General features: G+C 31.4%; 1 protein-coding gene across 1 annotated transcript; it reads left to right on the top strand.

Moving 5' to 3' along the window:
• The first annotated feature begins 2,095 nt into the window (after positions 1-2,095).
• On the top strand, positions 2,096-9,933 carry LOC123015439 (homeobox protein Hmx). Its single transcript, XM_044415164.1, has 3 exons — positions 2,096-2,636; positions 4,758-4,906; positions 8,904-9,933. The coding sequence occupies exons 1-3, from the start codon at positions 2,293-2,295 to the stop codon at positions 9,707-9,709; spliced, it is 1,299 nt and encodes a 432-aa protein (XP_044271099.1). The 5' UTR covers positions 2,096-2,292; the 3' UTR covers positions 9,710-9,933.
• The last annotated feature ends 4,545 nt before the right edge of the window (positions 9,934-14,478 follow it).

Here is a 14,478-nt window from a genome sequence, read left to right as displayed (position 1 = left end):
TAAGCATGTTTTCTCAGATGCAACCAAACGGTTGTAAAATTTCATTTGTATCGATATTTTTCAGATATTTTCTTAAAGAAATCACAAGCACAAACAGTTTATTTTTTTTTAAATGAAGTTTAAAAGCTGCTAAACAGCTTTTGATGTTTTAAAACATCATTAAAATCAATAAGATTGCGAATGGAGATGTAAATTTCTAATAAAAAATTATACTTTTATATAAAAAATTCACAAGTAATTTTAAAAGTGTACCCACCTACATTTGCATAATACAGTAGGTAGATAAAACGTGTACTTTAAAGTCTTTTTTTAATGCAAAAGTATGAAAGGCTATAAACATTATTGCAATCTACTCATAATTATCAACACATAATTGCATGTTTTTGGTATTTTTAATTTGATAATATTTACAAACACATACATACTAAGTAAGTATTTGAGTTTTTAAATTATCGAAATTAAAAAAAAAATAATAGAATAATACATACATAAGTTACATAAGTACAAAGTGAATAAAAAGTATAGTGCCTTCAGAAAATAATAATTAAACAAAATTAAAGTGCTATAAAACATATTCCACTTTGTCCAAGTAATTCTGGTAGGTGAGTACAAAATAAAACGAAATATTATACACGACGATAAAGATTGATTATTTACTCGTGAAAAAAGCCCACTCCTGACTTCGTTACTCGTGAACTTAAACAATTTCTTTATCGTCTTCTGTACCTAATACATAACTATTTTTTGATAAAAATCGAATACAATATAGTTTTATAGTGGGTTGACCTTTAAAAAAATTAAAATTTTGTAGAACATAATAGAGGGCGCAACTTCAATTCTATATAGCGTCGAAAAACTCGTAAAAAATGCAATATAAACGAAACTTGAATCTTGTGAGTACGTCATTCGAAAGTTTACATTGCAGTCGATGGTATTAGAAGTAATGAATTTCGGTAACAAAACCGTTTATTTGTTTTTTTTTTGGGTGAATTTTAAGATTGCGCCTAAAACTCTCCATATCTCAGAAACTATAAACATTCAGATAAGACAAGTTGAGTTATTTTTACATATTTTGTCCTCTACTACTTACAATTTCTACACAACTTTTAAAATCACCCTGTATGTACATAGAACTTATTCCATATCTGGTGGCGAACTGACAGTGACAGAAAAGACACTTGGAGTGCGCCCACTTGGTTAAGATAAAAAAAATACATGGGCGTACTTTTTTTTCTGTAAGAATTGTTATGAATATCATTTTTGAAGATTATTTTCATGTGTTAACAATTTAATAATTTGTTCATCATTCTTCATTTTATGTACGACTACCTACTTATTATTAATCTTTTAAGGAATAACAGTGGTTTTGAAATATTATTTCATACAACTTCAATCAACAACATTTTTTTTAATAGTAGTGTTTAGTGTCAAAATTCAGTCATTTTTGACAACGTCAGTTCGCCACGACATTTGGAACAAGCTCTACCTGTGCATGTCCAATCTTAGAAATGTAATTTATTGTTGTACGAGTATTCTATGATATTTAACTCAGCTATAAAAATTGCAATTTGTATAATAAAGCGATCATTCATAATAACGCACACCGTACGTAGTACAATGAATATTTCGTTGATGAAATAACAGTTGAAGCTCGCAAAATCCCATTGGGAGATTTTTTCCAGGTCTTGAACATTTTGTAGATGAGAAAACACGACATGACAAAAATAGAGTTTTCGATTCAGTCAAGAAATCGTTCAAAATTAACCCTTCTAAACATGATAAGCTCCCAAAGGAGTTATTTGTAAACACAAGATTATTCGGCAATTTTGAGTAAAGATTTCGGCGTAAAATGAACCGGGCACTAAGACGGAACACTTCAAAGGTGTGCCAATCCGAGTGGATGTAAACAAAGATGTGCGAATTACATCACAATAAGGAAGAAAAAGCAACAACATCAAATTGCACATAGCACAGCTTGTAAAGTATATGTGTAAGAGGCCCTCTCTAAAGTTATAACCGTTAAGGGTGCGACTGAAATGGCAATACGCACCGACACGGAGCTAAAGAGAAAGAAAGAATATCAGGTAAAGTTAGGGGTGTTTCTGTTGAAAGAGGGAGTGTCCTCAATTTCACCGCCCTCTTGATCATACAAACTCTCTCAAAACACTTACAACCAGTATTTGGTCATAGACAATCTAGTTGTTTGCTGACGATATTTATGTACTGACCGGAAACATAAAAATAACAAGTGTGCGTGTGGTTGGATAATATACGGGGTGGTGTGATTAAAAAATGAGTTCGCCGGTACGTGATATCGAAGTTAACGTTGTTTCAAGTCCGGAATCTTCAAGCAGGAACGGATCACCCGAACCGGAAAACTTCCGGTTAATCAACCATATCGCGACACCAAACATTACGTGTTTTCCGGTTATCAAAACAAGTGACGATGAAAAAACTGATAACAAGGATTTAGCCAAAGTTCAACAGAAAAGTTCAGGAGCTTCCACGAATTTTTCCATATCGAGTATACTGTCAAGAACCGAACCGGCGGTTAAGAAAAACGGTTTTCTCACTACCGGACAAAGTATTCTAGAGAGTGGAATTGCTAACAATGCTGATAGTGCGATGCTTTCACGGTGAGTCTCTAACTAACATTAATTTTAATTAAACATGACAGTTTTTAAGATATGTATATCTAATGATAAAAAAACGAAACAACCATCACCTTGCCTAATCTGATCTATTAACAGTCTTTTATAATTAAATATTTATATTAAAATGTCATAAAGCCTGTTATTAGGAATGTAAATTTAGTCGTGCATAAATGATAGTTTCCGTTTTTGGACACACGTTTTAGATTTATTAATATTGTTTTAATTAGCAGGGGATCCCTTTGTAAATTCGCAAGCAAGTTAACTCGCAAGGTTATTAACCCTAAATAGTTCCAAATCATGAGATAAAATCTTTTTTCGTCATAATTTTGCCTTTTTTCGTAGAAAAATTGTCGGAAACTGTTTTAATAAAAAATTACTCTCTAGGGTAATAAACATTTGCGGCACCCATTTTGCGACAAAAATTTTTAAATTTATTATACTTTCGGGTGCTAAAATAAGTATGTAATTTGAATGTACGCAAACTCATTAAAATTAAAAATTTTTCCAGTGAGGAATGTGTCACTCTTATTAATGAATGAAATAAAAGAGAGTTAAAACAGTAGCCACAGATAACGATGATAAATTTAAATCAAACAAAATACGTTTTAAATTCGATTCGCGAAATTTTTTAGATTTTATCCGCCGGTTTATTGTTGCTAATTGAAGTATTTACCAAAAGTGTAATTGTTTGCTTGTTAAATTACATAACAAACACGAAAAATCATGTCGATTTTTATAAAAAAAAATATTTATAACTTGGCAAAAATTTATTGACAATTTATCAAAAGATATACAAAAATTGTATGAACAAAATTCAATCTTTAGCGAATTAAAAAAACAAAAAACAAACGAGGCTACTAAACTAATTTTTTCTAAATCACGCTATCAATTTTACCAAAAAATTGTTTTTTTCATGAGAAAAATTTGGCATTTCTTAACTCAATTCATAGCTCTTATTTTCGCAGTTCTGCAGGAATATAATATACCAATTTAAAATAATACGTGTTGGAAGAAAATTATATAACATATTGACTTTGTTTCAAAACTTGTTGATTTTTTATGTAATATTAAACATATGTTCTGCACAAACTCAATAAATTTAATTTATTAGATACTCAAGTTTGTGCTAATTTTAAAACATAAAAAAACGTGTTACAGCATAAATTAAAATTTAATATCACGAACAGGTTTTACTCATCTAGGAGACGTTCTAAAACACGCTTAATTATCTTAATTATCCTATTAAATAACAAGATTTGAATTTTAAATTGGGGTAATTAATGTAAAATTGGTATTTTTGACCTAATTTGATCTTTGATTGGAAGCTTTGCGCGTTCCAAATATTCTTGAAGTAAATTGGAAAAGGAGTGCTAAGTCATATAAGAAACTTTCAAGGGGCCTTAGAACATAAGATGATTATAAGATCATCCCTTCAGGCGTCTTCTTATAATCCACAAAAGCCAAGATTTAAGACTTGACATTCTTGACAGTTTTTATCAACGTTTTCAGCATTCTCATGCGATTTATTATTCGTTATTTTAACACTCTATTTGGGTGAATTGAACAGTAAAAAATAAAATACCAATTAAATATTTATCGGCTGAATATAACAAATAAATTATACCTATATTACTAATGGCTGATGTGCTATAATAATTTACATCGCTCTTTTCGTTCAATTTATGGCAGAATGGTTTCCATTGATTTAGATAAATTTCGATGTGAAATGGGTAAAAACGTTGGGCGATCGAGTTGTAGACTTGTTTATCGATCATGTCGCAATATCGAGCCACTTAAACTGGTAGTATAAGCTTCTTAGGGAATTCTGAGGAAGTCTTCTTCCGCTCAGCGAGTTCTCTCTTTGAAGAAGAACACTTAACTTGATGCAAATTTAATGGCAGATAGACTTAGTTCACAGATTGCCCCAAGGGACCGCCGGAATATCGATTCACCAGCACCTCCTTTTTAATTTTTAACGGTGATTTAATACCAACTTTATAATGCCTTAAGTGGAGATTCTCTCCCCGGAAGAAAGTTTCGACAAACAGCGAACTTTCCTCAACTCGAATATAATTAATTAATCGTCGATGTTTGTTCTTTCAGGTTGGGTCTCATGACGCATTTCGGAGCTCTTGCGGCCGCCAGCAGCAGATATGCCGCTCTTTGCGGCGGCCCCACGGACCCGAGGACGTTACCATGGTATTGGGGACGAATACCCTCGCAATTACCGCAAGAAAAATCCAGCCCTAACGGTGAGTGATTTTGCACCTAAATGGAAATCTAGGGAAAGCAGATTAACATCGAGGTATTTTTATTGTTGGAAGCGATTGTGTTTCGTGTAACTGTCAATGCTGTTCAATCCGCATTTCTACGGCTTACGTCGATTAGACTCAAACTTAGCGTAAGGTTTCGGAAACCATTTTCGTGCTGTTTAAATACGCTCTCAAATATTATCGGAAAATCTCAAGCGCTGAAGAAGCGAGTCAAGGTGATCGATCCATGAACCAAGGATATGTCACACTTCTTGAGAAATTTTAAAAGTTTGCCATAATTGTATTACAAGTTATTACTATTATTATCGATTTAAGATTAGTTTGTAGTTTGTACGCAGTGGTCTTTTGTTCTTTTCGACTTCTCCCATTTTTTAATGCAATTTCAATTTAAAGACTCAGTGCCAGTAATTTTTATATAGATAAATATTTCTCATTTTTGTTTCTTGTGTGTTTTACAGTTACAGATTTTGTAAAAGTCAAAACTAACGCCTTATTTATACAGGGTGTGTCAGAACTCGCGCCCCAGAGAAAAATTTCAAGTAAAATAAGATACCAGGAACAGAAAAAAATTATATCAAAAAATTTTGACATTTGACATTTTTATGCCTATTTATTGATACTGATGATCTTGTATGTGTTTTTTATAATTATTTAGTAAAGATAAAAAAATTGCCAAAAAAGCCATAAATTACATTAAACATCAGAGTTACAATTTAGGATACAGCTTCCTTGTTTTCTCTTTTAATGGCTTGTAGCAAAAAAACTTAGAAAATTATTTTTCCAACAGAAATAAATAGTCAAACTGTAAAATTTAAGCTCTCATAACTTCGACATTTTTAAAGATAGAATTATTTTAACACTTTTTCCATGTTCTTGGTATCGTACATGGCATTTTTCTCTGGGGCGCGAGTTCTGCCGCATCCTGTATTTATACTGATGTCAAACAATAGGTACAGAATTTAGCCAAAATAAACAAAATAAATAAATGTTGTTAGATTTGCAAATGTGTTTTGATTTAATCGTTACGAAAATTAAACAAAAATTCAAAAATGTAAACTGATGATTTAAACTGTAAATAAATACATCGTTTGTTTCAAAAGTAAACAAAAATAAATTTAATAAATACAGGCTGTGTCAGAACTCGCGCCCCAAAGAAAAATTTCAAGTAAGGTAAGATAGCTTCCTTGTTTCCTCTTCTAATAGGCTGTTCCAAAAAAAAACTTTTTTTTTATATAAATTTATTTCTTTTATTGTCTAAGTGTAAGGTGAAATTCTTGTACAACTGACCTAATTGACCTTCTTCTAGTTTTCTGATAATGCAAGTTCTTATCATTTCTCTTGTTTGCGGAGACATAATATCCAGTGCAAAAAATGACTTGTGTAAAAACTGACATCAGTGACAACATATAAATTCAAAGAATTTTAAAAGGAAGTAAAGAAACCATAGAAACAGTCTGAAAATTTTCCCATACTTATTTTTTAAGATTATACAACTACCATAAACCTCATTACCAGTAGTTACGGCAATCTATTGTAAAAGTATTAGAACCCACGCGCCCTTGCAATAAATTACTTTTCGAAGACTGGTTGTTTTCACCGACTCGGTCCAGCTCCAAGTAAGGTTACAGGTAAAAATCTGCTTAAAAATTTACGATTGGGATTTCTGTTCAATAGGATATCGGTTATCACTTACACAACAGACTAATTTTATCATGGCCATAATTATAATCTTAGAGAGAATAAGTACGACTATACACGATGAAATAATGCAGTGACGGACACGAATGTTGGTCATCGAATTTATATCAGTTCAAAAAATGTCAATGTAAGCCACGCTTGCCGTTTGAAACTACATATAAAATTTGAAATTTATTTTTGGCTTATATTATTCGGAACAATAATGCCAGCAATACGTGTTTCATATTAAGTTCAATAAATTATTTTGACTTGTCATTTTTGCTCTAGCTATCAGGATAAAAATTACAAAAACCGAAAGTGAGGTTAGTTGCCTAAGGCCCGTTTTACATTTTTATGTCAGTCGAATGACAAATCGTCCAAAATTCCGTGGCCGCCAGTGTACACTTTACTTTTGAATAGAAAGAAGTGTATATTCAAAAGTGGAATTGTGATTATTTTATACTAATAAGGAGTTTTTGTGTTGTGTGTTTTTTTTACTTTTATACGTTAGAAAGGAAGCGATCCATCAATAAAATTAACTTGGAAGAGTTTGAAAACTATAATTTCGATTATAGTTTGAGGTAGAATTTAAATCCGAGATAAATTCCCGCTTTACTACGTAACAATCCCAAAAGCACTGACGACTGCAAATCGTTGGAAATTTAGTCGAATTGAAAAACAACTGAGACGAATAGGTTCGCTGCTTAAAACTAAAAAACGTGTGGTTCTTAGTGAAGAACAAGAAAATAGAAATCTGAATGTTCTGTTATCAGTCGAAGAAAATCCAAGAGTTTCCATAAGAGAACTCGCTCATCATAACACTGACAATTTAGATTTGTCAAACCAACAATTAAACTGTATCCAAGCATTTTTTATTCACACCTTTCTTTTAAAATTAAAAATCAGGCTACGCGACCAATTTCCTTATAAAATTCTAAGATTTAAGATGCTTTCTGATTGCATTGTGTTACGCAAAATGTAATAAATATTGTTTCGAGAGGTGTTCTATATGAAAAACTAAATTGGGTAGCATTTCTGGCAACACCGGATGTGCTAAAAAAATTTGATACATTTACTAACAAACACAAGAATGAATATTATTACTTAAATATTTACTTTTTGAAAAAATGAAGTAAGTTTAGGTGTTATCAGCCGAGGCGACTTGGACCGAACACCCTGTATATATTTTTTGTACTAAAATTAAGATTTCAAAAAAAAAACGAAAACATGGGTCAATTATTTTTTAATAAAGATTCAGAATATGCAATAACAGTTAAAAAGCTTAAATATTTCAACAAACAAATACAAAACAAATTAAGTATAACAGCTAAATCATTTTCGTGTTCTTGTGACCCAAATATTGACGAGTAGGCCTTTAAAAAAGTAATCTAACACTCTTCTTCTCCCGCCGAAAAGGTTTGAAAAACAAATCTAAAATAGTATTGTAAAACGATTAAAATAAAACAAGATCAACTTTTACTAAACCGCCATATTTTAACGCAAACTAGTTAATTCAATTAAGTTCTTAAAATATAAGCACCTGAAACACCTTTTTCATGTCATACGGTTTTTACGACATACTTAAGTCTTCGTCTTTTGACACATTTATGGTTTTTTCAGAGTAATTATTTTTAATTTGTCACCGGTTTATAGACACAATTAAGTAATAAATTTACAGAAAGCTTTTAATTTACATAATCACAAAATTTTACAATGGTTTATACACCCTGTATAAAAAAAAAAGATGCTTAAGCTGTTCACTACGCTATAGAAAACGTTCCAACAAGTCCTAGAAAAATAATAAACAATTCCTTCTCAATCATTCTTATCAGTATGAAGAAAAAAGTTGAGAATTACGCGCTAAAAAATATGTATTCGAATAATGAATTTGCAGATATTATTTTAATCGGTGAATGCCTTGACAATGTAGGTGTTTGAAGCATTGAGTTTGTGTGTACCTAAGTAATAATAAAATGCTTTAGAATTGAGATTGCTCCTCTAAATATTTCACAACAATTAAAATAGAAGTATGGCAAATATACCGAAATAGTACTACAACAATTAAAATAGAAGTATGGCAAATATACCGAAATAGTACTACGTTGACAATTTTACCATACAGTTGTAATTTACCTAATCGTATTAATTAGGTACCTACTTGAATCTCATTTCACACGAAGTAAATTATGTCTGGCGGGATTTCAAACACACCTATTTGTCTGGATGAGTAATTAGTACCTATTTTATTATATTTAACTAATTATTGGTAACAGGAAATCAATAGTAATTTTCTTTTCAGGATGTTCCACCAACGATGACCAATCCCCGCCCATCTCGCCCCGCGACACCCAAAACACCTCAACCACCCTCGAAACCAGCCGTTCATCTCGCCCATCGTCACCCTCAGACAACCCAAGATCACCAGGAAGCCCCCATCACATCCCCTCGAGTCATCCCGCCTTCCTTGACCAGAACTACATTCGCTCAAAAAGTCCATACCGGGACAACGACAACATGATCATAGACGAAGAAGTCGAAGAAGACGAAAGTGACTACGACAACGACAAAGACAAGAAAATGCCAAGCTCGAGTTTAAGTCCTGGAAACTCTCTCTCCAACAAACGGAAAAAGAAAACGCGAACTGTGTTTTCCAGATCACAGGTGTTTCAACTAGAGTCGACTTTTGACATGAAGAGGTACTTGTCGTCCTCGGAACGAGCGGGTCTAGCGGCGAGTCTCCACTTAACTGAAACCCAAGTCAAAATTTGGTTCCAAAATCGGCGAAATAAATGGAAGCGGCAGTTGGCCGCCGAGTTAGAGGCTGCAAATATGGCCCATGCGGCCCAGAGACTCGTCAGGGTACCCATTCTGTACCACGAATCGGCCAACTCGACTATACGACACCCATTTGAGCAGAACCACGCTTTGAGTCTGCACCATCCTCTCGAAGTGAGCAGAGACGGGGGGACCAGTGGTACTTCCGTAACATCTCCCACAGGGTACCCCAGTTCTTTGTATTACCATCACCAAGCCGCTGTTGCCGCAGCAGTGCATAACCTACCATCCAGTCCAGTAAATCGGCCGCCCATGTCTGGACTTGTGTGAACAAGTGCATATTAAAAATATGGGTTTTTGTGCAAATTTTTGTTATCAAAATAAAATTGTTTTCTCGGCCTCATTCACAACATACGAGTACGTGCAAATTAGTTTCTTTATTATTATTGTAGAAATGCTTCATGTACATAACTGACTGTAACTATTATATTTATTTATTTATGTAGCTAATTGTACATACTGAAATTTATAAGCAGCTACCACAGTTACCTATAAGCCAAAAATAATTAGTTAATATTTATGTGTATAATTGTGTAGTAAACAAATGTTGTTACAGTGAATAAATGGAACTGAAAGATACTTGTTTCATTTTTCTTTACCTGCTTTAAAAATCAATTCAAATTATATAATGTGATCCAACTTTCATTTGCTTTCTATACGATCAACTAATAAACACAAAATTCTTCTACTACCTAGAGGAAGAGTAAAAAATATAAAACCAAGCGTTTTCTGGTTAAATTGTTTGCTTTCAAAAATTTACTTATTAATTAAAAATAAAAAAATGTGGTTATTTTTCTGAATTTTTAAATATTGCAATTATTTTTTTTTAACTAAATTCAATTACATACATTCTCGTAGTAGTTGTAAATTTTAAATCATAAATCATGTATAAGGTAGTATTTATTTAAAAAATAAATCAAATTTGCATTACTCAAAATCGCTAAACAATTTTAAAATATGTTCTATCTTAATCACATTTTTTAGTACTTTATTATCCGTCAATCAGTTTTTCGAAAAGCAAATAGTTCAAAGTAAACATTTGGTTCCATACTTTTAGCTCATCCTGCACAAGTCAATTTTAAGTATGTATTATTTTTAAAAAGTTTCAAACAAAAATTTTGAGGGATTATGTATTAAAAACCGTTTTTTTAAGATTTCAATTAATTTTAAAAGTTTATCAGACCACTCTGTAAAATTTAACCGACAAATTCTCTTCTAATGTATTTTTTATTATACAGGATAATGAAAAAAATTCGCCCACGATTGAAACAGGCGCGTCCTTTTTTATTGAAACATTGTGAACATCATTCCAAAAATAGTCTAAATAGATTCTCTTTAAAATTTAAACAGTTTGTCTAACAGCACAAAGCGGCAATATTGCACAAATTTCTTTTACTAAAAAACTATTTCACTCAGGTATTTTTCGTATCTAGGAATCCTTTTTGACTTTAATCGTTCAAATTTCACAGAACAAACAACATTGAAAATTGATTTTTTTGTTGCTACCGTTTCCAATAATTGAATATTACTTGGACATTTTCTGTATCCTAGGATATTTGCAATGTTGCAACATTGATAAATTTTCTTTGGAGCCAAGAAATGGTATCCAAACATCTTCAATATAGTTTATTTCAAAAGATTTTTTACACATTTTTTTTAAGAACACCGTCAACAGTATCAAAATCTAGACTTTAACAATGAAATTATTTTAAAACTGTTAATTATATAGATTTCTCTTTTCTAAAAAGGAAAGTCTATATCTTACTGATAAGAGCGCAAATCCAATTTTGGTCTTCGAATTCGTCTTTAATAAAAGATCACTTATAACGTGTGGGTTAACACGGGCGCATTTTTTTCATCATACTGTATAGTAAATTTGTCTTTTATATGTATTAAAAAAAACAATTTTTGTTGTCTGAAACTCTTTTTTATTGCAGAATTATTTCTAACCTAATAGGAATCACAAAAGTGAAATAATTATATTGATTATCATCGACAGACGAAAAAAATTACTGAAGTAAATTCTTCGTCCGCTATACTGACACTGATGTAATAAGGTTTATTATTTTTACGTACGATGATGGATTTAATACCACAAAAAATAAATCTAACAACTATTTTAACAGAGCATTACTTTATTAAGTCTAGTAAAACATTTTAGCCAATTTTTTATATTAATACTCATCATTTGAAAAGTTTCTAAATATCAAAATTATAAGCTAAATAATTTAACAAATCAACAAAATTTATTTGCTGAAGCTCCCCGAGAATATTTAATTTGACCTAAAGAATTCAGGATATTTATAAAAAGTTTTAATTAAAATTTTACTCTGACACCAGCAAGTAAACAAATGTAAAGAGTTAAATTTATGACAGAACATTATTTTTAAATATTTCAACAGATATGAAAAATTTTTGAAAGTCTGGAAAATGTTAAAAATGACAAACAGCTGACCTCCAACTACCAAAAGATAAACCTTATTTATACTAATACTTTTGTAAAAAATATTTTTTTCATTTTGTATTGATTTCTTGAAGAAATATTAAATCTATATGAGAATAAATATAACTTCTCATCATATAATTTTTTTTTATCATTAAAGAAATTATGTCAATGTTCTCAAAATAGTAGATTTGTCCCTACATGAATTGTATCCCAAGCTTGTTTTGATAATATGTGTAATACAATGTTGTGTTACTTTTAATATACTTTCGAATGATTTTCATAAATTTACAAATCATTTTTAAATGGATAGTCAGTTTTGTAACATCAGATGTATATATTATTTTGAGAACAACCTATGTATTTATTTGATGACCGATAAATTAATACCCAGACTATATTTCGCTGCTCTTATTGTCTGACGTGTCTGTAATAGACTTTTTAGTGTAATAAAAATGCTCAAATTGAAAACTATTAAATTCGGCGAACCCGGCCAACTGGTCGTAAATATTTTTTGTTAGGCTCAGGTGGTGCACGACAATGTGTGCATTCTAAACGAGTGGTTTAATTAAAAATCAGCAATAATCACCATGCGCATCTAAATTGAAGGTTATCCAATAATATTTTTTTAATTACCGGCCCCTAAATCGACTAGATCCCCGATAAGTATAGGCGTGAATAATGAAAAATTCCGTTAGATTTCTAATAAAATTTTTGGCAGTTGTGTGGTGCGTATGAAAATAATAATTATAATTAGGGAGTGTTACGCATATTAAAATCGCAATAAGCCGAGATGTTATCACCCGATGGCAAAATTAGATATTCTGCAAGCAGACGTTTATTATTCGTACAAATTCGGTTGTTACATCTCCACCCTCCTCGAAATTTTGACGTTATCGAGGTAATTAGTCCATTAATAAGACAACACTTAGTGTCGTTTTTTGCCTCATTATGTATTCATTAGGAGCACCAATGGATGCGATGGGATAATACAATTATACAACTAAAGGTGGAGATCCATTGTGACGGAAAAAACAGGAAGGCAGTACTTACAGGATTAAATATTATTCGTCGACAATAGCGACGCCCCTGTCACACAATATCACTCACCCGTGAACCTCCAAAAACTGTTATTTCGCAATTTCAAAGTGCGTTAATTGCGACTTTCCGATTTGGAGAAACCGCGGGAGTTTGCTTTTACAAAACAAGGTACGAAAAAAGGGCGGTTGGGGCGCTAATGCCCGGTTGTCATCCCGAAATAATAGCATCAAACCGACTCCACAACTGTTTTAAGACGCCAGGGTGAAAGCAATTTGAGGGGTAAACAGCGGTGCCCAATTGAACTTATCCAGCACTATCAAATCAAAGATTAGCGATTGCTTTTAATTCGAGTTTAACTTTAATCATGTCGTTTCGAACATCTGGTATTCTCCTATGAATACAATACAATGAAAGGATGGTCGTTTTGAATTCGCTCACATCATTTTAATAGGGACTGCTTGACTCAGATTACATGCGCTGATGGTCTTTCCTTTTACAAAGATTAATCGCGATACTAGGCTTTTTAGATATTTATTCGGCGGCAATAAAGGTTATTGCATGTAAACGATACAGACGACAAATTGGAGAATTTTACTGAAAAATCGACAAAGATTGAATCGAATAGATTTTAATATTGGGACCAAGAAAGCAAAGTGAAGAAGTTTGATCTCAAACGTCTCAATTCACGAGAAGAAAGATTTTTTTTTGTAAATGTACTTACCTAATAAAAATCATTCCAAAAAAATATATGTAATATGAATTAAATTAAATTAGTAAATTATTTTTGCCCCTAAGATGAAACAGAAAAAACAACAATTTTATAAATACTTGAAAGAATTTTTTAATTTTCAGTAAAAAAATATTAAAGGCAGCTTAAAATTTTATTGTTTAGTTAAATATTAAACCCAACATAAAAATTAAAAACAATTAACGATACAATTTTCATAAGAATGGGAAATAAACAAGTGAGAAAGCCTTTGTAGCTTCTATAAAACAATTTATAGTAAATTACACAATAAGATTAGAAAATTCTAGTTTTACTAGTGGTTATTCGGTAAGTACACCATCGGTGGACATAAAAAACTGGAACAAAAATGACAATTGTATAAGTCAAAAACTCAAAAGTTTACATCAGATAAATGTGACTTTTTATAAATAAGGTTATTAAAGTTATGACATATTGTCAGAAACAACAAGTTAAAGATCAAATTTTTAATGATGTTTCTACATTTATAAGAATTCTATAAATTACACAATTGATCTAGCATCTCTTTAGATTCAAAGAGCTTTAACGGTCATCTTTAGATTGCTTATAATTTTGATTTTGAGTACAATTCAAAAGATTGATACACAATGAGAAAATTTTGAATGTCCCGGTTTTTATGTCCACCGATGGTCCTTTAAAAACCATAAGACTTTATACAGGGTGCGCCAAAACTCGCGTCCCAGAGAAAATTTTCAAGTAAGGTAAGATACCAGAAACATGAAAACAATGTTTAAAAAATTCTGTCACAAAATTTTGACATTTATTTTTTGACATTTGACATTTTTTTAT

Source organism: Tribolium madens, unplaced genomic scaffold, assembly GCF_015345945.1.
Source record: "Tribolium madens isolate multiple individuals breed KSU strain unplaced genomic scaffold, Tmad_KSU_1.1 Scaffold_19;HRSCAF=116;Tcas5.2_LG9, whole genome shotgun sequence".
In the NCBI taxonomy this organism is placed as follows: Eukaryota; Metazoa; Arthropoda; class Insecta; order Coleoptera; family Tenebrionidae; genus Tribolium; species Tribolium madens.
The sequence above is the reverse complement of the archived record's forward strand: the minus strand, read 5'-3'. Positions and strand labels throughout refer to the sequence as shown.